We start from the raw sequence: 27,188 nt of genomic DNA on the forward strand, positions 1-27,188 counted from the left end.
CTCATCTTCACAGGTTAGTTTATATATACTAACCGTAATCTGTGAATTCCTTATGATGAGGTTGATCTCCAGTGCAACTATCAAATCCCTACCCAGCAGGTTGTAATCAGCCTCTTCTACTAGCAACATATCTCCCAAACAAATTTTATTCTCTGATTCTATTTCCACATTCTTAACTATAGGTACCTTGAATGGCTCTCCTTTAGCTCCTATAACTACCATAGAATCCTTACTTACTCGGCATCCTGGGGGCAGCTGCTTGAATGTACTTCTCTCAGCCCCTGAATCTACTAAAAAATCCATTTTTGTTCCCTGGGGTCCTATTTTCAATGTTATCAAGGGCTCTCCTGATGTTATGGACCCCAAAAGATAGAGCCTCTGACTTCCCTAGTCCTCTCGGAACATCTTCTCATCTCTCATCTTCTTCGGACAATCTTTTTTCATATGTCCCTTCTTTTTACAATAGAAACATTCCATTCCCTCTATCCATTTTCCTGAAGTCCCCTTTTGCGGGCGTGTGGCTCCTCTCGGAGGTGCTTTCTTTAAGGGTTTCTCCGAAGCTTGTGGGCGTTCCTGTTTCTGGGCTTCCTTTACTGCAGCTACTAACACCCTAGCCTGTATTTTCTGTTTTTCCTCGTCCCTTCTCATGTAGACTTTCTGGGCTTCCCGCAGTAATTCCTGCAATCCCTTCTCCTGCCACCCCTCAATCTTTTCCAGCTTTTTCCTGATGTCCTCCCATGATTTTGCTACAAATTGGGTTTTTAAAAGTACCTCCCCCACGGGAGAATCAGGGTCTGTCCCAGAGTATATCTGGAGGCTTTTTCTTAACCTTTCCAACCATTCTGTGGGGGTCTCATCTTTCCCTTGACATTCCCCAAAGACCTTGCTCAGATTTTGTCCCCGGGGCACGGCCTCCCTTATTCCCTGTATGATGATGTTCCTCATATCAATCATGCTTCTCCTACTCTCCTCAGTTTGAGCATTCCATCGGGGATCTTGGCTTGGCCATTTCTGATCTCCAGGAGTGCTCTGAGGGTTCCTCCGTTCCCATTCCCGTATCCCCGCTTGTCTGATCATTTCCCTTTCCTCCGTATTGAACAAAGATCTGAGAATAGCTGTAAGATCTTCATACGAATAGATGCTAGTTCCTAAGAATTCATCTAGTCTTTCGGAGACCCCTAAAGGGTCATCCATAAGTTTTCCCATCTCCTTCTTAAAGGCTCTCACGTCACTGGTATTAATCGGGACGTTTACGTACCCGATAATTCCGGGAGCAGTGGGGATTTCCCTTAAGGGGAAAAGATTTGCTCTTTCACCTTCCCCTTCACTCTCCGTCTCATTCATCTTCTTTAGTTGTCTCCTAGTCCTCCTAGCGGGAGGTGAGTGTTTTGCTTCTGCCCAACCCTGCTGTGTGTTTTCAGGAGAATTAAAGAAAGCCGCCAGATCTAGATCAGGCAACAGGTCATCTCGGGCTGGCGCAGGGGTGTCTGTACTTTGTGTACCTTTTCCCAGTGACTGAGTGGCTTGTACAGGTTCTAGCGGGGGAGGGAGCCCGACCGGTGGGACCGGGGCCACTGTTCGTGACTCCAACGGAGGGGCAGAGGGGAGAGACGGGGATATAGGAATCCTCCGTCCCAGAGGGGGTCCCAATCTCCCCGGGTTCTGTGGATTGTTCTGCTCAGGGAGGGGAGGGGGTGAGGGTACTATGTAAGGTGGAGGCAAGTTGTCTAAAGGTTCCCACTTATCCCCGGAAACATCGGCAGGGTCCTTTATCCTTATGGGTAGTAATTTTGCATCAATTCTACCCCAGACCCTCGCATATTCCCGTTCTTCCACAGTTCCCTTTTCTCCGACATAACGTACCAGTGCCTTACATATCCATTCTTCAAATGTTCCAAACACGGGCCAAATTACGTGATCCCGTATTTCTACCCCACCCCATACTTCTATGCAAAAATGCACTATCCGTTTCTTGGATTTTCCCTCCCTTATGGGGCATTCTTCCCAATGTTCTAACATCCATCCCAGAGGGCTCTCAACTGGGATTTCAGGGATTCCTTTACCGGTTCCCCGCTTTGGTTTCCTAAGATTCCTTTTGCTAGCTTTGCTTTTTGTCTGTCCCATGGTGTGAGTTTACCAGATACTAGCCCTTTGTGGGTGATCGCTCCCCCCCCCGGGTTTCTTCTGGTGTATGCGAGCTCTCTTCTCCTTACTTCCTTTCCGGACCGTCCCTGGTCCAAGGCTGGAAGGTTTACCAGTCCCCGGAACTCTTGTAAGGACGTAACTTTCCCTCCCAGCTTTCCTGTGACCGACCCCCCTTTCCGAAAACTCCCCGAGTTTTCAGGGCTTAACGTGTGAGGTGCGTTTTACTCCCGAAACTTTCGCTTCCCCCGCAACCGACCACGCCCCTCGCGGGACTATGGAACTGCGATTTTGGGGTCCCACTCGCTTCGTGATAAAATCACGTCTCACTCACACGCTCGGTCACTCCCCACTCAACCACGCAATACTTACGATCCTTTTCCTGCGTGGATTCTTCGTGCACGTAGATTTTTATGAGTAGATTTTTTCACCGCGGCTCCGGAGGTTCTGCTTCCAAAGAAAAAAACCTCCCCGAGTTCCCCGAGAGCTCTGACCTCGCCTATCTCCCTTTTAAATGTGGCTTTCGCTGTTTCGTTCGTCGTGTGGTTGATCGGTTCCTCCCGGATACCCCAGTTCCGCCAGGCCGCTGAATTCAGCGGTGCGCCTCCTGGTCAGAGACGGGGGTCCCTCGGGGGTCCCGGTATCACTCTAATCACGTCGGGGTCACCAGAATTGTTATAAATAAGATCGACCAAATTCAAAGTATCAAAATTTAGAATTTTATTTTGAGACAAAATATCAGTCTCGGAAAGCCACAATTTAAAAGGACAGCGCCGAGCCCGGGATCGGTGCCGGGTGAACGTGGATAACAAGCTCTGTCAGCCTGGTATCCCCCCCAAGTTCACAATTTCTGGTCTCCGGCTGTCCCTTTTTATACACAAGATCGCGGAGTGAAGTCTGAAATTCTGACGTTATCCTCTCCGAGGCGTCTTCATTAATTATTCAAGTCCTGGTATCGGAGGTCTGAATAGACCGGTAGGGTGGAACAATGCTGTTGATGATCGGGTCCGGGTGTGTCGTGTATATGTTAATTTCAGCGGAGACGAGTAGAGATATCCATCTGAAGTGATTATCTTGGTCTCCGGACTTGTATCTTCTTCTTCCGTGGTTCTTTGTTTCCTTTCAGGGATTCCCGGCAGCAATAGTTTCAAGGCCCCCTCTCTGGTAATTCCAATCATACTTTCCTCGTGTCCCTCCTGTGCTTCCCAAGCCAGGAAATTTCTAATTTTTAGTTTCTACATTTTACCTTTACTTTATGTACATTTGAACACATTTCTAACATTCATATTTTATACAGTTCAACATTTACCTTGTATAATTTGATAACACGAATTAACTTTAGCACATTTATCACACCATGCAATAGGGCAGAGTGATTTATGCAAATTCTTAGGTACTGAATACCAGAAATTCTTACATGAGCTAGAAATTACAGGAAGTATTAATTTCCTAATTGAGGGCACCTCCTTATTTCAAAACAAACCGATCTTCACGTACATGAAGTCCTGTGGTTCTACCTCAGAATACAAGAGAAGCTGGAAAAGCAACTAGAAAGTAAAGTAACTAGATTTGGTTTTGATGAAATTGTTATTTTGTCTCACTAGTACTGTTAAAGACCATTCTTCCAGAAATATCTTTGAAAGCTTTCCTCCTCCTCCTCCTTTTTGGAGGCAAAGTAACTTCATGTAACTTGTATCTAAATAAAACATTATTCTTTCCTCTCAAGTTTCAGTGTATAACATTCAGGGGAAAGGCATGAGGCCTTCCTTAGCAGTCTACTTCTAGAGTCTGATAAGCAGAACAGCATTCTAGCAGTAATTCTTGTAACAATATCTGAAATTGAGGATTACGTTTTTAACATTTGTAATTTTCTACAGAGCTGGGAAAATTTGATACAAATTAGGGCGGGGAAATAGTCCTTCTGAAGACTGATTTTAAATAGGGACCAAAAAAGTGAAGTTGATAGTTTTGTCATCCTGGACTTAAACAGCAAGGACACTGAAGTCAGAGAAAGTGCATTTGCATAGTCAGTTACTTGAACTGAATTGTCAATACCATTAATTGATTCATAAAAAGCTACATAACTTCCACAAGTAAAAGCAGGATAAAAGGGCATTATGTTATCAGCCACTAACTGAGGGAAAGCCTCAACAGATGGCCAGTAGTACAAATCATATTCAAATTTTATTTTAAAAGTTTTACATTTTATGGGCAAGGAATTCCCTAAATGTGTTACAGAGAGAGTCCAAGTTGGTCTTAGCTGCTTATCAAGACTACTGAAATGGATTGGGAAGGCTAAGCAAATTCACTGTTACAACAAAATTTCGTTTTTAAAATATCTTCCATTCCACCCATGCAACATCAATCTTTAACAACTTCAACAAAAATGGAATTATTTCACTTTTAAAAAATACTGCTAAATATATACTACAGATCTTTTTCTTGTGCAACATACTGGATGCACATCTCTTATTTAAAGGCCAGACAGCACTGCATTCACTATTACATTTCTAGTGTTCCTGAAATAAGCTTCCGAGTTCTTAACACTCAGTCTTGTCATTTACCAACCAGCTGTGATTAACTCTGAATGCTCCACTTACTCAAACTCTGTAAATATTTCTTGCCATGCTAAATTCAGTTAAGCCACAGTAGGAGTTTTTAATACTATTTAATCAGCCTAGCCAGACCACCTACATACAGTCCTCCTTCTACGTATTTGTGAGATAAGCTTCCCCGTCACTTCTGTTGTACCATGTGAGACTCTATGAGACATTATTATGCTAAACCTGAAAAGAGAATTAAATTGTCTTGTTCCACACAATTTTAAGAACATTTTCTGTTGTGTGTGATGCTACCAGATGCATAATCTACACTTGATATATCCAGGCATACACTAAGAAAAAGTGAGTCATGGGCTGGTCCAGGAATCCATTCCAAGGATTAGTATGCCATTCTGATCTGCTTCTGGACCATCTGTATTGAGCAGGTCAGCCTTGCCTTTGGAGATCTTTTATTCTCCGGCTACTTCTTCCATGGTCAACATCAGAGATTCTGTTTCAGAAGCCGCTGAAAACTTCAAAACCTCTAGAATTAAACATATATATGCAAAACCATCACCCTCAGTGACTAACACAAAATCTCTGGGTATTTGTGGTTCCACGACTGTTGAAAAGCATGCCTGTAACAAATCTTTCTGCAAAACAATGCTTCTAAGCACAGCATCATTTGTTCTATTCTTTTCATTATGTTCACTTTCATAATGAAATGCCTATTTCAGCATTCTACCTGCTAGCTGCAAATTTTAAGAGGAAAGTATCTCTGCTTACCTGGTAATTCCCTTTCAGTAGTAAGGTTCCACAGATCCACTCAGCCTGCTTGCAGCTTGGGGGTAAACCAGACTCATCAGTCATCAGCATCAGAATATCCTTCACACCTAAAGAAATTCACCCCTCCCCACATCAAAAGTTTCTGAAGCTAAAATAAAGCTATGCTACTTTATCGCATCACAGATTGTGCAGCTGTCTTAAAAAAAAAGGGGTGGGAGGAACCTGTGAATGATGGGGACAGTACAAATCATTATATTTCTGTGATTTTCTGTTGAATCCTCAGGACTTTGAAATCACGTCCAAGTAGGAGACCATTTTTAGGGGAGGAATAAAGATTGCAGTATGGCAGCGGAAAGCTTTCTTAATTTGCCATGTAGGGAACTTTCAAAATACCCTACCTGCCAGTCACGAATAATCTCTTTCTTTAAAGCTTAACATCCAAAAAAAAAAAAAAAGAAATAATCTGGTAACCTATCTTACCCAGGCACAGACAAGACTGCTGAAAAAACTGGTGAAAGCTAAAAACTGGGTATGAGTTAGGTGTCCGGTATGACAATGGGCAGCAGGTCTAAAATCGTAATTTAAAGCGCACTAGTAAAGCTCTGCCCCTTTGCTTCAGCCATTTAAGAATTTAGTTGATTTTGCCACCCCTACAGAATGGGACAGGTAACTGTCTTTTTCAAATATGCACTTCATGCTGAAAGGACTGTCTTTTCAGCTAAGGCCAATTCCTCATGAAGCACTGTTCTGAAAGTCCAATGCTAGATTAAACACTAGAGACACATAGAAGGCTTTCCAAAGAAGATACCTGGATCTTACTCAAGCCTAAGAACCAAAAATAAATAATAAACACACAAAGCTGACACAATCTCTCTTCTCTTTCTAGACTTTAAGCTGTAAGACCACTATGCAGATCTCTAAAATCATCAATCTTTACTGGTAAAAGGCCAATATTACAGCGGCCTGAAGCCAGCACTCCAGAATGAACACATATGGACAAGAAAGGAACTGGGCATTAGAATACCTGGGAAGCCTTACAAACATCCCAACTTATTCAAATATCCTTATGTACAAATACTCTGATTTTTCAATTTCAGGAAAAAGTCATGCCCTGTGTTTTGGGTGCTATGTGAATAAGGAAGTATCGAAGAGAACTAATCCTAGAAGCAAGGGGAAATTCCTAAATGTTACCCACGCTGGGAGGAACAGGTTATGCCTGCTTGTTGGGCAGCTCTAGACACAGACGGCCCTGCAGAATAAGCAAGGAAATTAGACTTGCTCTCATTACACTGAGAAAGGCTGTAAAAGACACTCCTACTCACAGCTTAAATGGTGTAACTTGTTTCTCCAAATGGTTCAACTAGCCAACAGGACAAGTCCTGCTCCAAGCTGCACCCGCCTAATTATCAGCTTAAGTATCACATGCATTAGCATTCACTGTTTTACCCCAGATAGCAACCAAACCACGAGTTAAGAGAACACGTATCACAGAGAAACGCAAAAAGCAGCACTGGCAATATTAGGACATCTAGTCTGTTATCCAATCCTCTGTCACAGCTTTCTTTCTAGAAAGCCCTGAAACAACACATGAGCTTATAAGGAGTAGGTTTAATCCAGTAAGAAAAAACAGCACATGTGACAGCACCAGAAAAGCAGACTGAAATGGTCACAGAGGATAAGAAAAGTTGACATACTCAGAGAATGGCTGTGCATAAGCAAGAGGAAAGACAAAAGGTTCAAGGAAGGCCTTACCTATGTTTCTCAAACATCAAGTTGAAAATACTTCAAAATACTCCTTTTGGCAATATAAAGGAAAATAAAAATATAAGAGATCTGTGCAGAAGAACGCATAACAGCACAGTAAAAGTACTGATGGAACTCCACAGATCAGCAGTTTGAACAAGTTCAGACACTGGCCTGGGACAGTGAAGCTGAGCTCTGGCACTCATACATCAGACTATGGGAAAAACAGACTGGATATCTGAATTCACAAGGAAGACACTTCCACTAAGGGTTCACTGCAAGGCAATTCAAGTCTATTACCTGCCATTAGTAAGAACTTCCTTACTACCATTGAAGTACTGCTGTTTGTAAAAGATTTGCCATTGCTTTTGCTGCTTTCCCCATTTAAGACAGTAAGGCAGATTTTCATCACCACAAGATTATAAGTAGGTAGGGAAAAAAACAAAAAAAAAAACAAAAAAAAAACCAAAAAACAGAGAGAGAGAGAGAGAGAGAGAGAGACTAAGGAGACTAAGTACATACTGATCCCTGCACTACATGAATTACAGATTTCACTGGCTCTATCAGGCAGTTTCCTAGACACCACTACAAGGCTGTAAGCAATTAGGATGCACTTCCCCAGGTTTTTACATACTCTAGTGGCCAGAAGACCTGCAGCAAGCACAGGGATTTCAAATTTTTCCCCAAACAAGTCCAAGTATAGTAGAATAAATACCAGTATTTGTTTCCTCACTATTTGACAGACTCCCATATAGAGCACATTGGTCCAGCCTATTCCATCAAATAATAACATGCATTATTATCCAAAGCATACTGAAACTCCAGTAAGGCATTTGCAAACATATCCAAACACCTTTTAGAGTCTTACTTAGTCTGCTCAGCCAGAAAAACAAAATTAGTCTTACTTTTCAACTCCCAGCTTTGGGGGAACAGGGTCCCAGCAGATGAAAAAGAACAAAGGAGGGAACAACAAGTGCAAGTTTGTGAGTTTTACCACTGGAAAAGCCACAGAGCATTTCACAGCTTTTACCAAATGCAAGGTGACTGGCAGAACCACCAAATTCACTTGCAGTAAATTATGAAAATTTTGCCAATTAAAATAGGAAAGCTGCACTTGTTGGTAGCCAGACTGAAAAAAAACCCAAAAATTTACTTATAGATTTAATGCTGAAAAATTCACTCTCAGAAGTGATCCAGAAGGACTTCAGGTTGCAGTTTCAGTTCACAACAACACCTCCCAATAAGTTTGAGCTGGAAACAGATAGGATCTCTCTGTCGGATATTCCTCAATAGACTTCAGGAACATTTTGAGTGGACACCCCATGAGTTTCCCTCATGCAACATTATCATTCTTCTGAGTTAGAAACTATGCATTTTCAGTCCAAGCTTCCTGTTGACTTCCCAACATATTCCCACCTATTTTGAATACCTGATGAGGCAAGAAAACCAGCCCCACACATCTGTCTCTGCTTCTTTAAATATAAATCTAACAATAAACATTTCTACTAATGAGATTGAAGTGTTTTTCTAAAAATACAATATTCATATTCTAAACAGCTAATGTGAGAACACTTCCCAGATCAAAGCAGGCCTGTCAAGAGTTGAATGAAAGTCCATCCCTGCAGAAGAACTCACCAAGTCCACCAGGACAAGCCTGTGACTCTTCCTGACACAAGTGAGGAACCCAGATTTTTAGTTTCAATATCAAGGATCAGAAATTGACTTTAAAAGAGGATGGGCTGCACTGCTTTGTTCTGCAAGAGCTCACGCTGAAACAGTAACACAGCATTTCCATGAACTGCTTAGGATCAGTAGGAGGCAAATTTTTACTCTTCTTTCTTGCACAGCTCCACACATGAACATCTCTACAAATTCTGGTATCCCCATTTTATTTATACTTGTTTCCAGTCATCTGCTCCAAAACAGAAGCTATCACCACTCACACTACCAAATGAGAGGCAGAACGAGCAAGGAGCCAGAGCCACCACAGCCAGTGACCTCTCAGGGAAGCCAACAACCTTCCTGCAGCTACTGTCTGCACCATGCTTTTGGGAATCACGCTTGTCATGTTTTTTCAATTTATTTTCAGAATCAGGCAGGATCCCAAATTTTTGGCCTTGATTTTCAGTAACTGTGAAGCCTGAAAAGGCCTTTTCTTAGCTGCCAGTGCTGCAAAAGCCTGCATGAAAAGCTTTGTGAACTTTTACAGTGAAGGAAGAATATCACAGAAGTCCTGGCCCATGCAATTTTTAGGTAAGATTCTGCCCTAGTCACTGGGCACATACTATCTGTACCTGTTAGGGCTTGTGGAAGGTTTCAAAAGATATTTTCCACTCCTGTTGCAGCTGGCATGGTGCCAGCTGAGAGTTTTCATACCTAGTGGAAGTGGCTAAAGTAATGCCAGTCTGAACTTGACTACATTGCAGGAGCTCTAATGATTAAGATCCTTTCTTCAGGACTCCTCTGTGCAGAAACATCTGGATTTTACTGAACTAAAAACAAACCAGTAAAATGGGTAATAGCTGTGTGCAGCTATTTGCCAGAAGAGAATACTAAAGATGTCTACATATGCTCAAGGAGAAACTGGACAAGTACACAAAAGAGATATTCATTATGGGCTATCAATTTGACAAACCAAAATCCAAAGCTCAGGAAATCTTCTGAACCAGAAACAGCCGGGATGGAAAAAAAAGAGCCATCACACACACACATTGTTCTTCTAAACCCACACTGGGCATCTACTTCTGGCAACAGAAGAAGGAAGCTGGGCTAGATGCGCCTTTGAACTGAATCAGCAGTCATTCTCATACATTAAAGTGAGGAGACATGGAACTACTACTTCTCCTTCAAATTGGAAAAGACACCCTTCTCTCCACTAAGGGGAAGGAGATTTCCCATCTGCAAGTGTGGATGTTTATTTCAGTCAAAAGGAGACACATAAACATTGTTCACTTTCCAAGTGTTTCCACTTTTAAAGTCTGTCCTTGCAAACACTGACCTACCTTCCAGAGTGAACAAACACCTTAAATAAAACTTATAAAATTTCACCTTAAGAGCTGTTTCATGAGTTTTCATCTCCAAAGCTCCCACTGAAGTTGTTTTCAAAACCAGACAGCTCCCACAGCTAGCTAGGAAGCTTCTAAATTTCCACCACGATCACAGCCAGCTTTTACCCATCTGTTCTTGTGCCAGCAATTGCCTGGTTTTGAGCTAAGCTGCAAGGCATCTGACATGATCAATAGATCAATGGTCTCCTTAGGAAAGCAAAAGGTCAGATCAGCATGACAAAACACTGAATTAATTTTGCACCTAAAATTCCAAGTTATTTTAAATCCTAAAGAACAGAGCTGAACTACACACATACACACTTTAGGTTCTGCATTAACCTGCTAATGTCAAGAGAAAATGCCATGTTTTAGGGGTTTTTTTAAACAGATACAACTCGAAAGAAGAAAGAATAAGGGTAGACCTGTAAATAATTTTATAGGTGTATTAAATACAATTATGTGAGTCATTTATACAGGAAGTGCAACAATAAAAAAAAAAAAAATTAAAAAGTAATAAAGTGCAAAGAACTTACTTCCCAATGTTTTCAGGTAGTGCTTGCAGAGAGATGTCATTTACTGAAAGACACGTCAGATTCTGCAATTCGGGAAAGCTTTCAGGCAACCTATGGAGATATTAATTCAAATCAAGGACTTCCACAAGTACTCTCTTTCATGTGAGTAAGATTTTATTTAGCAAATACACACAGAGGGAGGAAAGCTTGGATCCTAGCATGACTCTCAGAAAATTCCAAGGATCACAGAAAACACCCATGATTTAGGGACTTTAAAGTTATTCTGTGTCAAAGGACAGGTGATATACCACTCTCTTCCTTGCACCCTATTTGCAACTTCAAAATGCTATAGGGCTTGAGAACATTTTAAGCATTTTCACAAAACTGAAAAATAAAATCAAACATATTTTAAAAAAAGGAAAAAAAAAAAAAGAAAAACAACACTAACTTTTTCACTTTTATTTTCCTGTATAACCAAAAGGTAAAATGATTACATTTTATTCTTATTCAGGCTCCAGTTACACACACGCTTATAGCACAGCCATTCTGTATTAGCTGCTAGGCTGCTTTTTTGAAGAAGCATGCTGTTCACTATGAAGACAATGTTCTGCTGTTACAGCATTTCACATTTACTGGTTCACAACACAACAGCATGTTAATCCCCCCATCTGACACTATAAAATGCAGTCATATGCAGAACACTCCCAAAGTTCCCAAAGCCTTTAGGTCCATCACCCAGCTGGTCTTCTGCAAGGAGTGCCTCCCCCTTCCCTCACACTGAGGGGCTCCTGTGCCACTTCCTCCTCACTGGCAGTACCAAGAAGCTCAGTCTACCATTGCACAAGAGACAGGATGAGGTAAAGGGGCCAATTAGGTAAAGAAGCAGAAGCTCCTAGCCCAGCCACTCAACTCCTGCCCGACCCCCAGGTCAGGCGACCTAAGATCAAGCTGCAGCATTTGGTTTGGTTCCTGCTCTCCCCATCACCCAGCTCAAGGCACATGGTATGACCTGCAGGCAACTTTCCAAATGGAGACACACCAATAGGCAAATACAACTCTGCACAGGGGGATGAGGAGAAGGAAAAAGGCAAATAACAGTGTGGGGCAAGAGGGAGATCTCATGTGATCAATTCTGTACTCCACTGCTTCATATTTTGGACCTTATTAACAGAAAATGCTCAATATCTTCAAAATGTGAGCTCCACCCATTACCATTTAGACTCTAACAGGTTTAAGAGTGGTTTGTCTTTTGCTCAGCCCTGATGTTAACAGGTAGCTGGACTCAATCATCGTAGGTCCCTTCCAACTAGAACTATTCTATTCTCTCTAGAGCAGGCAGTGGACTTCCATATCTATAATAAATCTATACATGCCTATAAATATCTATAAATAAACGCATCAGCTTTTTGCTGATATAAATAACAGATAAACCTGAAATAATCTGAAAACAGCTGGAAAAATGGTCTGCCAGCCACCTTTAATGCTCAATTTCATCAGTGATTTAAGTTTGACAATGAGGCAACATACTGTATTAGTGGTAGGACATTGATTGCAAAGATCTCAGACTGGCTTTTAAGCTTAGAAGAAACAAGGACAAGAAATCAATGGCAAAAAAAAAAGTTCCAGAATATTACACATAAATAACTATTTGACTTTCCCACTTTGTCTGGGCAAATCAGTGCAAAAACTTACATGCTATTGTACAGGTAAAACTGAAATTCTGGATCTCATCACAGAAATACCTGGCAACCATATGTAAACAGTTCCTGGAATCTGTGCTTTCTAAACTTATTAAACTGCTTGGAGTGATGTTTTCCAGGACACGCATATGCTTCGGAGCCACTTTATCAAGAATTTTTAAAATTCCTTTAAATTATCAACAAAGAGTTATGATATCTATTTCAACACCACTGAAAAACTCTTTAATGAATTCCACAAAGCTGTAGCTGTGCATTACAGAGCATTACAGGTACTGTTTTAAGGAAAACAGGCCTTATTGAGCACACAGAATGAAGAAGGATAACTAGAATACTAGTGCTGACACCTTTGATTTCATTACCACAAGATGCAGATCTGAGCTTTATACACTGCAACTGATGCCTGGAAAAAAGCTGCTCAGTGACCCTCACCACTTGTGTATCTAAACATCAGTTCAGCCTCAGTTTGCTTTGCCGGATTTTTGTGGTATTATTATCTTCACTATATAAATAGGCTACAGAGCCACGGGGATTAAGATCACAAGCACTCCTTTAATGCTCAGTGATGTGACTTTCAGAGAACTTAGGAGGCACTATGGGCAATATTCAAAGCACGCTTCTGAAGAATCTCAGCTGTACATGCGAGAGAAGCAGTCTTGCAAAACCACTGGAGCTGCTTAAGCTCTTACAGACTCCTGTTTGTTAGCACTGCAGCACTCCAGCCAGGCAGCTAACCCTGTAAGTATCTGGCCATCTCAGTACAAAGCAAAGCAGGTCAGTGAGCACCCACTGTGAACACTCCGGCTTATGCGACTTGCTCAGCATCACAAAGGAGCTCTGTGGCCATGGCTGGTTCAAGAAATAGTTCTCCAAATAGTATTCAAAGGCTTTAACTAGCAAATCACCTCTTCCTTGCCATCTCCACCCTCACTTTACTAGATAAATTCTAAATTCTTCAGCAAATTGAACAGAGAAATGTAAATAAAACTCCTCTTCCATACTAAAAGTGTGCATAACCTCCAAAGCTCAGCTCATCAGAACACAGGCTGGCAGCAGACACAGCAACCACCGACACACACAGTGCACTTCTGCCTCATGTTACTGCATGTCACTGTGTCCCAATTGATGGTAGGGTGATGAAATGCTAGTCCAAGCTTTAATCATTAGTAAAAGCCGTTATCTGCAGCAGCTGATCTAAAGTCTATTCCAAATCATCAGGCACCTGGGTTTGTGCCAATTCATTCGCTCTAACCATTGCTGCATCCTTCCCAAGTATGAACATGGTTTTCCTATGCATTTAAGAAAAGGAATGAAAATAATTTTACAGACAATCAGATTTACTAAATCAGATTTTTCTGGCTGGCTTACAAATTTCACCCCCACCCAAAGAAAGATGCACATCACTTTTTAAATCTGAACTTTTGCAGCAGTCCCTGCCAGAGACAAACACTGTTGGCAATATTACACAGGCTCTAGGTCACAATTTTTAAGGGCTTATTTAAAATTGTAATTGTTACAGCAAGATTGTAATTCTAGTATGTTGTGCTAAGAAGAAGATGAAGTTACCTAGTCAGAGGATTGCCACTGAAATCTGCTACCTGTAGTGCTCTGCAGAATGAGATGCTTTCTGGTATTTCAGGAATATCTGCAGAAGAAAAAAAAAAAGGAAAACAAATTGTCAGCAACTGTGCTGCACCTGCACTGAAATTATTGCTTAATGACAGTAAGTAACTCGCCACTGCAAGGAGTCATCTTGGTATCTTTCAAGACATTTCAACATGCAAGACTGCTCCCTGTCCAAGTACAGAAATACAGATGCAGACCCATTTTGTGCTTTTTCATACCCCACTTTCCCCTCCTGCTCCATGTTCATCTTCATTCTACTCATCTGTCCTTGGACTGATCTTTATCAGACTCTACCCATCAAAAGAATCAGAAAGCCATGTGCTAGGGCTGTCCTAAAGAACCAATTATAACCTGAACCTCTGATGAATTGATCAATACATGCCCACATTCTGTAGTGGAAAAAGTACATGGGAAAACAGTGGAAGGAAGAAGAGAATGTCCAAGTCTATCCACATGTAACATACACCCATGGAGCAGAAACATCCTCCTTTACACCACAGCCAAGTAATTTAAAAATGATATTCACACTGACAGGTCGCAAATAAGTGCGACTACACCATTTCATACTGCCAGGAAGTAAATAGAGGTACTTGTACATGTAAACAGGTGGGTTTTTTCCAAGGAACTTCAATACAGCACATTTATCTACTCAAGTCAAGTATGTCTTAGAAATAAAATTGTCTTCTGGCACTCCTAACAGCAAACTGAATATCCACAAATAGGCTGCAAGTCTTCTAATTAAGTACCTGTTTACTGTCACTGAGATACAGCAAATATTAAACAAAAATTTTGGTTTTCTTGTATGCCAAAATTAATCTTTATTATTAATTTTGAAAGTGATTTTAAAAATTAAAAAAAAAAAAAAAAACAACACAAAAACAAGACAGATTTTTAAGGAAAGGGCAGACTTCTGTGCCAAAGCTTTTGGCTATCTCCACTGACCTCACCCACCACATAAGATCTAAATACATTGAAAAAAATATGGAAATTAGTTATTTTCCTACCTAGCTGAGTAACTCAACTGACTACCTACATATTTTGTTCAGATGCTCTCCCCAAAAGAAGTGTGATGGAGAAAGAAGAGTAGAAAAGAGGAAAGCACCTGCTCACCAGGTTCATCTCTTGCCAAGCAATTACACCAAAAGCATCTATTTTGAATGCTTTGCAACTCAAAACAGAATCACAGAATGGTTTGAGTTGGAGAGCACCACCTAGTCCCAGCCCTCTGCCATGGGCAGGGACACATTCCACTAGACCAGGCTGCTCAAAGCCCCATCCAACCTGGCCTTGAAGACTGCCAGGAATGGGGCATCCACAGCTTCTCTGGGCAACCTGTGCCAGCGCTTCACCACCCTCACAGCTGTTAATTGCTTCCTAAAATCTCACCTAAATCTAGTCAAATAGACACTGTAACTTTTATCTTGCATTACAGCAACAAGAAATACTGACACTGACTTTGGCTAACCAACAGCAAGGAAAGAATGTGTCATCCACCATCTAATCTTCATAGTATTCTTCCCTGAAGTAAAAAAAAACCCCTCTCCTAATTTGTTGGGGGGGAAAAAATACACATAAAAATGTAACATATAAAGCAGAAGATAAATCCTTAATGCAGAAGTTTCTAAAACTAATCATGCTACTGACTTCCTCCACCAAAATATAGTTTCACTGGCACATTGCAAATAGTTTCTCTTGTACTCCTGTATGATGTACCACAAAACCCAGAAAACATGCCTTCTCAGCAGAACTGTTTTGACATGCTTTTTCTGTTATAACAATCTTGGATACCATCTGTAACAGACAACAAGTATCCAAGCTAAGAAAAAATTACTCCAATATCAGATACCACTTGCAATAACACAGTATAGGCACTGTGTACAGTTTGGATGCATTTGTAAATTACTGAATCTGCGCTGGAAATAAAATGTGCTTTCACAGGCTATGAAGTCACTACATGAGCAAAACTCTTCAGTAAGAAATGCAAACAGACACAGCGAAAGCAAGAGAAATTTAATTTTTGTGGGTTTTTTTCACATCATCTCTGACCCCAGAGACTGGGGTAAAGCAATGCTGGAAAGGTCAAGAATGGGTTAGAGGACACCTAGGCAGACTTGACTGCTGCAAGCCCACGGGCCCTGTCAGAACACACTCGTGTGCTGAGGGAGCTGGTGGACACCATGGCCAGGCCACTCACCATCATCTCTGAAAGGTCATGGGGATGAAGAGAAGTGTCTGAGGACTGGACAAAAGCAAATGTCAGCCCTCTCTACAAAAAAGGCAAGAAGGAGGACCCAAGGAACTGCTGGCCTGCTAGCTTCACCTCAGTCCTTCCAAATGGATGACAAGAAGGTGATCAGGAATTGTCAGCATGGATTCACACCTGATCAAATTTATTGCCTTCTACGATGAAACAACTATCTAGATAGATGAGTGGAAAGCAATGAATATTTTCTCTTTGGACTTTAGCAAAGCTTCTGACACTGTCTTCCACAATAACCTTGTAGGCAAACTCAGAAGGCGCAGACTGAATGAATGGACAGCGAAGTGGGCAGAGAACTCACTGAGCTGTGAGTCCACATCTGGAGACCTATGTCGCACTCTGGGCTCCCCAGTATGAGACAGGCAGCTCCTGAAACAGGTCCAACAGAGGGCAACAAAGATGATTAAGGGACAGGAGCACCTCTCTTACAAAGAAAGGCTAAGGGAGCTGGACTTGCTCACCTCAAGAAGAGACAACAGAGAGGGGATCTCATCAGTGTCTATCAGCATCAGAAAGGAGGGCGTCAAGAGGATGTTTCCAGGCTCTTCTTGGTGGTGCCAAGCAATAGGACAAAAGGCAACAGACGAAAAGAAAAGACAGAAGTTCCACCCGACCATAAGGAAAAACATCTTTACAGGTGATGTGCTTTGTGCAGGTGACCAAGCAATGAAACAGGTTGCCCAGAGAGGTTGTGGAGTCTTCTTCCTGGAGATATTAAAAAAATCAGCTGGACAGAATCCTGTTCATTGTGGTCTAGGACAATCCTGCTCAAGCAGGGAGGTTGGATCAATGACCCACTGTGATCCTTTCCAACATTACCCATTCTCTCATTTTCCTCCCCGTCGCTTGATAATTTTTCACTATCCATTTCTCTCCTCTGCCTATCCAAACAAAGGACGCACAAAAATTAGTGCAGCTCTCTGAAGTGAGGATCATTATACGTTTACTGAATTCAAAAAGGCTGAAATATAACTCATTTTCATTGCCAAGCATCTTCAAAAGATTTCTCAAGCAAAACACAAGTTATGAGAAGATACTTTATCACTACTCGTGAAGACTAGTGTAACATTGCATTGAATAAATTAATTCAGAAGAGAAAAAAAGAGGCACATTTTACTACAAGACAAAAAAATGGATTGATAATTGTAGCAGAGAAGATAATGGTACATAATAAAACCATTGACATAATCAACTGGAAAGCAGCAGAGGATATTAAAATATATAAAGAAGTCCTTGTGTCTCTTGATGGATGAAGAACCTTTCACCGTTAGTGTTGACCATTTGATTTTGTTACAGACATTAACATGTACTTACCTGCCAATACCAGCGACAGTAAGGCTGAATACTTTCCTTGCCACTGCTGGATAACCAGCTCAAATCCTACTCAAATATCTAGGATTCTTCTTATGCTACACTCCGATGAATGCTTTGCATTTGCACGATGCCCCAGATGTTGTGGCATGCAGATTGTGCAGCACTGCTAATAATAAAGCCATAAACCAAACATAAGCCCTGTGACGTGTGACAGTACAGATACACCGGCAGCAGAAAAGAGGTTGTGGCAGCAGCAGTGGATCGAAATCAAGCTCAGCAGTCATGTATGCAAAAGGGCATGTGTCCCCTTCTCCATTCAAAACACCTCTTCAGATTTTTACTGTTACAGTTTGCACAAGAATTTGCTAACCATTTAGCAAGCCCTGTACAAGTAACTTTAGAAGTAAGTTTGACACCAGGGAATTCTGTACTACCTAGATGAGGAAATAACTTCTAAAATTGCTTTTGTTTGATGATCCTCCTCTTTTGGTTTTTTTTTGGAAGAATTTTACAATGGTTACATCACTCAATCCACATTCTCCCATTTTTCTTCCTCTAATGGCTGGGAGGGTGATTTTTAAACTGATAAAATTTTTGTATGGCACATTTTTCCAGCATTCTATGTTAAATTTCAAGAACTGCTAATATTCCATCTACACAAAGGCTAGTGTACAGCCAGCATCCTTTATACATCCTGCAATATTGAACATAATTTCCAACTACTAATCCATGTAACAACAGCAATGGCCAGGAAAGTCCTAGGCTGTGACAGGGCTGCCAGACCAGAGGTACTCAAACAGTGACTCGAGTAAAAGAGTAAAAGTAAAAAGTATTTTTGCAAGAACTTTGCTGAAGTCTCAGATATGAGAGATATACCACATTCCTGACGGAGAGTTTACCATGCTCAAGAGTCTTTCAAGGAGCAACTACCGGATGCAGTCAGATTTTCCAGCAATGAAGGCAACTCAGAGCACCGTGCATTAGGAGCACTGGAGCTGGCACACTGCACACACCCCAGCCAAAGTCAGATGAACAGACCTGATTTACCTGGTCATAGTGGAAAGTCCACCAAGAGATATATACAGGACTCTTACATAAGACAAAACACCTTTAACTGCCTAGCGATTAGTAGCAATTCATAAATACAATTCAGCAGTTGATTAGTTTACACTGAATTTTTACCCAAGGAAGCCCATTTTAGACTCAAAGACTGTGAATCCCTGCAGCGTTGTATCTCAGAAGAGATAACCAGCAGCAAACCAGGTCTCATCCATCCAATTCAATATACAGATTATTTTTCATCCTTCTCTTTTCACAAATATAATATACATTATCAACTATGGTATTTACACATACACCCACACACGCAAAAGGTCCACTGAAGCATTAAGCACTGCAATACTCAAGTGATTTAAAAGCCTAAAGGTTCTCTTGTCACTTCCAGGGAGGTTCCTCTGTGCCACCCACCTTCTCAGAGGGATCTCTGAAAAGCCTGCCCTTGGAAAACCTCAGTTTTCCAGCCCTGCTCTCCACCTCTCCTCCCCCTACTAAACATGGAAGGAAACTGCCCACTTTGTCAAATACCTTTCAAGTGGGAATTTGTGCTGCAAGCATTTGTTTGTCTTTTTGAAGGGCTCTCCAGCTGGAAAGCCCAGCAGAGCAGGCTGCTGCGTCACAGATGTCCCCACCACATCTCTCTACCCTCCCAAAAGCAGCCAAATGCAGCTCCCAAGGGTCTGATCCTGCAGGGGGAAGGGATGGAGGAAGGTTACTCATCCTCTCCCTCCATTTCCACACTGAGATCATGACATTCACAATGATCAGACAGGTTTCCCTTTTTTAAAAACCACGAGGCTTTGATACTAACCCTGAAGTCAGAGGTAATCAACCTCTTTCAATGAAGTGTTACAATTTTTGGGGCACAATGTGACGGGAGTCATGCGGTTCTTGCAAAGTCTATTGAGATTAAGTAGTTCTTGAACAGGTTATAACATTTTCCTCTTCAGGCTCTGAGGCTAAGGATATACAAGACATAAAGCTCTTTTAAGACCTGTCTTTAATGCTTTAAGGAAAATTCATCAACAGGTTCAGGTTGCATATTCTCAAGTAAATCCCTTACTGAATAATTAACAAGAAACTGAAGAGACGTGTCTCATTTCTACTCCTCGCTGCTTCTGGAAACATGCCTTTTCAAAACAACAAAAGCACCAGGGAAGAAAGTCCTCACAAAACAGCATTTCATGTACATATATATATTACTTGAAAGAAAACTGTGCAGGGACATAAGAACAAGCTGGGTTTTTGAACAGATAGCATGTGGTAATTGAACAAACTATTCTTCCCAGCAGCAGCAAGCAGCAGGAACAGAGATCAGGAGCTGTAAATACGAAACAGGAGGAAAAAAGAAGGGGGGGGAGAGAGGAGAGCTCGAAGACCAGATTACAAGGAAACAATAGTTCCAGGTGAATTAAGTGGAAGAGCCCAAGTTTAACAATGAATTTATGCATTCTACCTTTTCACTTCTACACACCAGTCAAGAGTTAAACAGAAGAGTTAATGCCATATTTTTATAAGAATATCCACCTTGGACCTCAAGGATAACAGGAATTAAATGCTTTTAGTCTGAGAAGTAAGAGGATAAAAAATGTGAAAACTAGTATTCTACCTACAAAGCTGTGGATGAGGAAAGTGTTTAAAGTGTTTTAACAGTGAAGTTCCAGATTTATTCCAGATTAATTCTTCAGTATCTTCATCGTCATGTCATCTTACATTGTCAATAAAATAGAAACCGAAACCCAGGCAAATCTGTGAATACAAAAACTAACAATGTCTGTCTACAGATTTTATGATCTCTCATCTAGATTATCCAGAAAATTAAGTCTTTATTTTATGTCACTCTTGTATGTACTGTCTGGTGTTTAACACTCTAGCTGACACTTGAGGCAGGCCTAAGGTTCCTGCCTCCAGCTTGGCCTGCTCCTCTCCATAGCTTTCCCCTGAATCTGTATGAAGGCACTATTGTTAGATGTAAGTACATTAGCGAAGTCTCATAAGAAAGAACAGTTAAATCTAGCCAAAATGCCATGATGGAAAAATCCACTTTTCTGTAATCCATTTAAAAGAAACATCTTCTAGACTTAGATAAGTAAGTTATTCTATAATGAGATTTCATTTATCTTCTCTTTCCCAATCACAGTCAGCACTTCCTGCTTCTTCCTTCTCCTTGATGAGAAGCCCTGAGCAAGGAAATGGCTCAGTGAATTCTTGGTCCTTACCTAACTTCTCCTGCTGCATATAAAGCTCTCCTCTTCCTCCAACTGACTGACATCAAATTAATTTTAGGGACACAGATTCACAAATTAGATTCATTTTTACGTCACTTCTTTCTAAACAAGTAAGAATTTCTACATGTCTGAGGCACTCTGCAGAGCTCCAGAGTCCAAAAGTAATTAGCAGCAGGTGTTTCTTTCTTCCCTAATAAGCTCCTTTGTACATCGATCCCTAAAATTCACATGTAAGACATTAAAGTGATGATGTTTTTAAGTACAAATTTCAAATTAACCTCAAGGGAGAAATGGGAGATAATATAAAGAAAAGGTATGTCACAAGAAATTAGATGTGTCAAAAAACCCCCAACTCAAACATCAAAACTCAAACACGCAGCACAACTGTTAGAAAGCAACCATGTAAAAGGGCAAAAAAAATTTCTTATCTCCAAGCCTGCTTTGCTTTCATTAGCACCAGAAAAAAAATCCCCAAATCCCCACAAAACCAAAAACCAGACACTGTTCATATGCAGACTGAAGCTTAAGTTACTCTACCACCACACAAAACACAAGTCTCTGGTGGGATGCTCCATCATTGTCAGGAGTACACACCAGGGTTGCAGCAACTGCATTCACAGGATGCCTTCTTGTATCAGATAAGACATGTCCATGAAGGAGTAGGAGAGCAATTCTTGTTTGTCTGTAAGCACTCACTTCGACGCAAATCAGTTCAGAAGGCAAACAAGCAACATCCAGCAGTTGCATATGTTAAAAAAATAGATGCATTTGTCAACTATACTGCCTTCCAGCGCCAGTTGCTGTCTTGGCATTTTTTCCTTGTCCACGGAGCAAGAAAGCATCAATTCCCACCTACTTCTTAGCATTCTAGGTTTTGCTACTTGTCACCAAACCTGTATCAGCACATTCATGTTAAAGCAGCTGGTGGCAGGCAGCGAAGAAGAGGATTCCATGGAGGAAGTCTATGCTCAGATGCTGTAGAAATGCAGCAGAGGTGGACAGCCAGACTCCAGGCAAAAGCACAAAGCAACAGGAGCAGCTGCCAGACAAGAGCAGAGTCCATGAGAGGCAGCGGGAACAAGATTAGAAGACTGAAAAGTGCTTCTTCCTACTTAGCTTATCTCTTCACTGTAGAACAGCTGGCTCACCAGCCCAGGCTGAAACGAAACAAGTGCTCAAGCCTTTCTTCTGTCAGAATTTTTAGCTTGAAAAAATACTGGTTATCCTGGTTTCAGTGAGGGAGAGGAAAAGGGGAACACTCATTCACTTTGTGGGCAGAAGGGAAGTAATCCTACAGTACAGATGACAGGTATAACTTGGAGAGCAGATGGCTGAATTAAAAAGGGAAAGCACTGATGTGCAGGCACTGATACCTACAAGCGAGCTGAGTACCAGAGAGCAAAGCAAAGATTAGACACCACTCTTCAGCAGGATGGACTGATGGACACCCTGCAGGAAAGCTTCTGCCTACTCACCTGGGCCTCTAATAACTTGTTGAATAAAATAACACAATGCATGTGGCGTCCTGTGGATGACCAAGATCTCTAAAGAAACTTTCGACTAGGTTGTAAAGTGGCTAAAAAGAATAAACACTTCAAATAAAGTGCAGAAATATCAAATTGCCTGCAGCTGAAAGCAGAACAACACTGTTGTAGAGTTCTCCAAGTACCCTGATAGCTGAAGACAAAACAAAATATAGATTTCTAAATTTGCAACTGTGATCCATTTTGGAAGCAAGGAAAATTTGAGAAAAAGGTTCATGGAGCACTTGGGATACTGATCTTCTAGAGACTGACTACCAAAGTCTTGGACCCTGCTCAAACCTTGCAAAGCAGCAATGCAGTCTTCTCTCACACAGTGTAGTGACTATTGACATGCTTGTGAGGAACCATCTCTACTGTTACAGTAATCCTAAAGTAGCATATTTATCTTTGGTTAAATCTGTAATTATTTTCATATAAATGACAGCATATGGCAACTGTGTGGAGAGAGGATTTTGAAATGAGAATATCCTGTTGTCACAAGACTTGTGTCCAGAACAGCCACACTACCAATACTGTCATAAGTTCCGTTTAACCATAAAGTACAAAAATGGGTAGCAACTAATATATCATGCAGCCTGAATTCATCCCTATGGTGGGTATGAAATATTAAATGTACACATTAAACAAACAGTATAATTCTTTCTGGATGTCACAGTAAAGAACCATGTTGAGATTTTGGTACCAAGCATCATGCAGAGCCAAATACAAATACAGCGTAACAAGATGTGCCCACACAGATTTCCTCAATAGATGCCACTGCAAAACTCATCGCTCCTCAGTTCACAAAGTAATGGATCTCAGCTCCACCGAGAGCTGAATCAGCAAACACAACCGGAATAATCTATCTACCAATAATGTAAAAAAACATTCCATTCTCCCACTGCATTCACACTTTCATCTTTTCCACAGTTTGGAGTCTTGGGGCTTGGACATAACACCAAACTGCAAGGTTATAGACCAGTTCCACATAAGACCACACCATCTGAGTCCCCTTACCTGCTGCCAGCTGGAAAGCCGCTACAGTCAATGCGAAACTGCCTGCACAGAGCAACTACCAATGCTATGGGCTTGCACGACCAAGTCCTTGGTACACACATTCAATGGAAGCAAGAGGAGCTGCAAAAAAGCCTGCCAGGCTTTGATCACAAACAGACAGCAACTCACAGCAGTGCAAGAAGCTCCTCTCCTACAAAAGCAACGGGGTCAGCCTGCACCAGAGAAAGGAGGGGACAGCAGGATGGTTCAAATGACATTCCTGAAGCTGGGAAGGATAGGAAAGCCACCCCAGTGCCTAATGCCTGGTATTCCAGCTCACAGTGATTTTCTTTTTACGCTAAAAGAGCTCAATGAAACAAGCTGTCAATGGCTGTGAAAGGTGTATGACATTAGAACAAAAAGCCTGGATTCCACAGCACCCTGTTAAGATAAAGTGTGTGCAGGATAGAAATTTATTTCAAATAAGAATACAATAGTTAAATTAACACCTTCAGGGCATTTTAAGGAACTTGCAATATCATGACAAAAACACATCAGTGGAGTTTGGAGGAGGGATACTAAAAAGGATTGCACCACACAGCATAAATACATAGTATACATAATCCTGAATATCAGCATGCATTAAATTAACTACAGAAACTATGCATCGCCCCTCCTGTCTAGAAGAAGCTACAGAACAAGAAAAGCCATTAACATTTTAATTAACATTTTAGGGATGCCAGGACCCTAAGCTTTAAGAATTTGTCCTCCAGGGGTTGTGCAAGAAGAAAAGGGGGGATGGAAATCTCTGAGGGATGAGCAGCATAGGTAGCAACCTGCTACAACTCACAGGGCATGCCTTTGGAAGAAAGGGAAGCTTATTAAGTGCCAGTCGAGGCACCAGGAAAGAACTGAAGAAATTCAAGCAGAAATTCAAGAAGAAATCCTTCTATCTTTGGAGACTGCATTTAACAAATGACAGGGTCTTTCACAACTTACCCGAGAGAATGTCCAAGTGCTGTGGGAAAAAGAACAGCACACAGGCACTTCTGATTGTGCTTAGAGCAGAATCTCCCCCTCCATCATGCAGAGCAAAGACCTGCATGGGAGCTCAATGCAAAGCACCTGAACCCTACCCAAACTTTAAGGTCATCAAGCAAGAACGCTTCAGTGACCCAGTGCCTTCACAGAATTCACCCATGCTATGAGAATCCAGGAAAAGATTTAATCAACCTTGGGGAATCTGAGGGAACCAGCAGTAGCTTCAGACACACAGCAGGTGAGTATCTATCCCAGAAGATTCCTCAGGGAACACTCTTTGAGTTTCAGACATGCTTTGCCAGCAAGTCAAAAGCTCAGGCATCCACTGTTGAAATCCTGCAAGTGTTTTCTTTAGCCTTAGAATGAGTACATGAGCCTTCTGAACAACTTGATACCAAGAGGCAGAGAAACTGGATTGCCAAATAACCTTCAAAGCGTTCACCATCACTATGCTGTTTTCTTAGCACAGCCTCTCTGCCCTCTTGTATTCCGGTCTTTGATTCATCCTTTCAACCTCAGCGCAAATAACAGCCTCAGCCAGACCAGAAAAGCACAGTAGGGATGCTTCCTAGGAAAACCTAAATGAACACATGGGCCTTGAAGGGAATGAGAAATAGAATCAACATGCAAATAACTCCAGGAAAAGTTTAAGAATATATGGCTGCTAGCCTTTCAAAATCCTTTTCCTTCTGCACCACTGAGGCTATCCTCACCACCCCCCCAGACTTCTCTCACATATACAGGGAGCATCAAATTTACATCTGCTCAAGATTTTTTAGTTTTATCTCTTTTTTTAGTTCCAGATTCACTCATTAACCATGAAAATGCCTAAACAATTAATTATTGTAGCACATTTTTAACATATAGCAGATCTTGGGCATTATAAAACACCTGAGAATTTCAGAGAAACACATTTCAGAGTGTCCCTATGGACCCTTCCCAAGAGTCTATAAAGCAGGGCTACTTACACGGCACATAACACTGCATGGCACAGGTACACAAAGCTATCTCCAAAGATCAGGAGACACTGATCCCTCCTCTAGATTAAACACCTCATGGCTGCTCCAAGCACAGCTGGAAGAGCAACCTGGAAGAGCACCCAAGTCTATCCATATGATATACTCACCATCTCAGGTGGCTTTAAAGATCATATGCTGGCCAAAGGGTTACAAAGTAGGAGAAAGGAAGATGTTACCATTTTCTTAAGGCAGAAATGGAAGTACTCTGCTTATTCAAAATCCTTTACTCCTCCTGTCATGACAAGTTAAAATAGAAAAAGCTGCTCCTGTGCAGACAACATTAAATGAATTTATAACTGCATTTTTAAGCTCTTGAGGAAACAGAATGGCCCGCACTGAAGGCAGTTAGTGCACCAAACCAGACAAGCAGAACAACAAAATACACAGAACAATGATCTCTTATTTCCCAAGCTCAGATGTCACCATCACACTTTCCTATTCATGCAGCATACTGCATTTTGAAAAGCAGGGCTGTTTTTCCTCTGCCTGAAAGGAACACGAAGAGTTCCTATTTTTTTTTTTTTTTTTTACCCTAAGTAGTTTTGGGCAGTCAGAAAAATAAAACCTTTTAGAGTGCAAACCACTGAACAGAACACACCTGTGGCAGGTTTACAACAAGTCATACTGGAAGGTGGGTTCAAAATACAAAGCTAATAAATTAAAATACTATAAATCTCAAAAACCTTTTGCGAGAATTCCCCCTGCAGCATCCCAGATGGTGTGTGTTTTGCCTTTTGATTTGGAGAACCATGAGACAACCATAAAACAGCCAAGCACTGGAAAGTAAGACTAGTTATCCTCTGCCACAGCCCCACAGCCTGCTGCCACCACATTGCACTGGTGCATTTTTAATTTGAGGAGTCAAGTCATGCAGTAACTGTGACATAATTAAGCAGAGGGAAATGCTATCAGTCACCTTCTGCAATGAACCACAGAGAAAAGAAAGCAATGCAATAAAATGGGTAATTAACACTGAACCTTGGATATAGGAAAGCAACTGCTCCCTGCCACCTGCATTAGTTCAACCTATCACTGGAAAAAATACTTCCCTGTGCAGTAACTTCTAACGACACACCATCTACCCAGTCATAAACATTCACACCATCTGCTCTTGTTACAGTTGAGCTCTCAAGCCAACTTCCAAGTCAGGCTGACAAGAGTTCACATGGCTCTGATCCACCAGCTCTTTTCCAACTAGTTATTCATTTGCAAAGAGAATTACTAAGCCAACAGAGTTTCTTTTTGTATAAGGTCTGTCACTGACAGCACCCAATTCAGCCAAACTCAGTAGCCAAATACCACATCAACTAACGTTCATGTATTTCTAAAATGTTTTAACTAATCTGTCTCTTCAGTCTGGGGGTTTTTTCCAGTTTTCTTCTCTTAAAAAGTTTTCCAAATGTGCATAAAATTACATGGTTCAAAGAAATTTTTCAGCAATTGCCTGGAGACTCATCACGCTTCATCAATTATATTATCAGATAAGGACAGAATTTAAAGCACCAAATGGAAAAAGGAAGTATGCTATAGAAAGGAGAAGTACCAACAATATTCCTCAGTCACAAAGAGCTGATGTGAAGTTACCCCATAAAGAAAAAAGGCTCACCGATAAACTATTTATTTTCTTGAATATTCAATTACAACCCTCATTTATTTAT

At 41.2% G+C, this 27,188-nt stretch overlaps 1 protein-coding gene across 1 annotated transcript in view; it reads right to left on the reverse strand.

The window, feature by feature from the left end:
* The window catches only part of LRRC1 (leucine rich repeat containing 1), an 80,030-nt gene that overhangs the window by 36,493 nt on the left and 16,349 nt on the right, over positions 1-27,188 (reverse strand). The window contains exons 3-4 of the mRNA XM_040060327.2: positions 14,034-14,112; positions 10,792-10,881 (exon numbers count right to left, since the gene is read on the reverse strand). Of these exons, the coding sequence (XP_039916261.1) occupies positions 10,792-10,881; positions 14,034-14,112 (169 nt within the window). The remainder of the gene's footprint in view (positions 1-10,791; positions 10,882-14,033; positions 14,113-27,188) is intronic.

This window comes from Hirundo rustica, chromosome 3, assembly GCF_015227805.2.
Source record: "Hirundo rustica isolate bHirRus1 chromosome 3, bHirRus1.pri.v3, whole genome shotgun sequence".
NCBI lineage: Eukaryota > Metazoa > Chordata > Aves > Passeriformes > Hirundinidae > Hirundo > Hirundo rustica.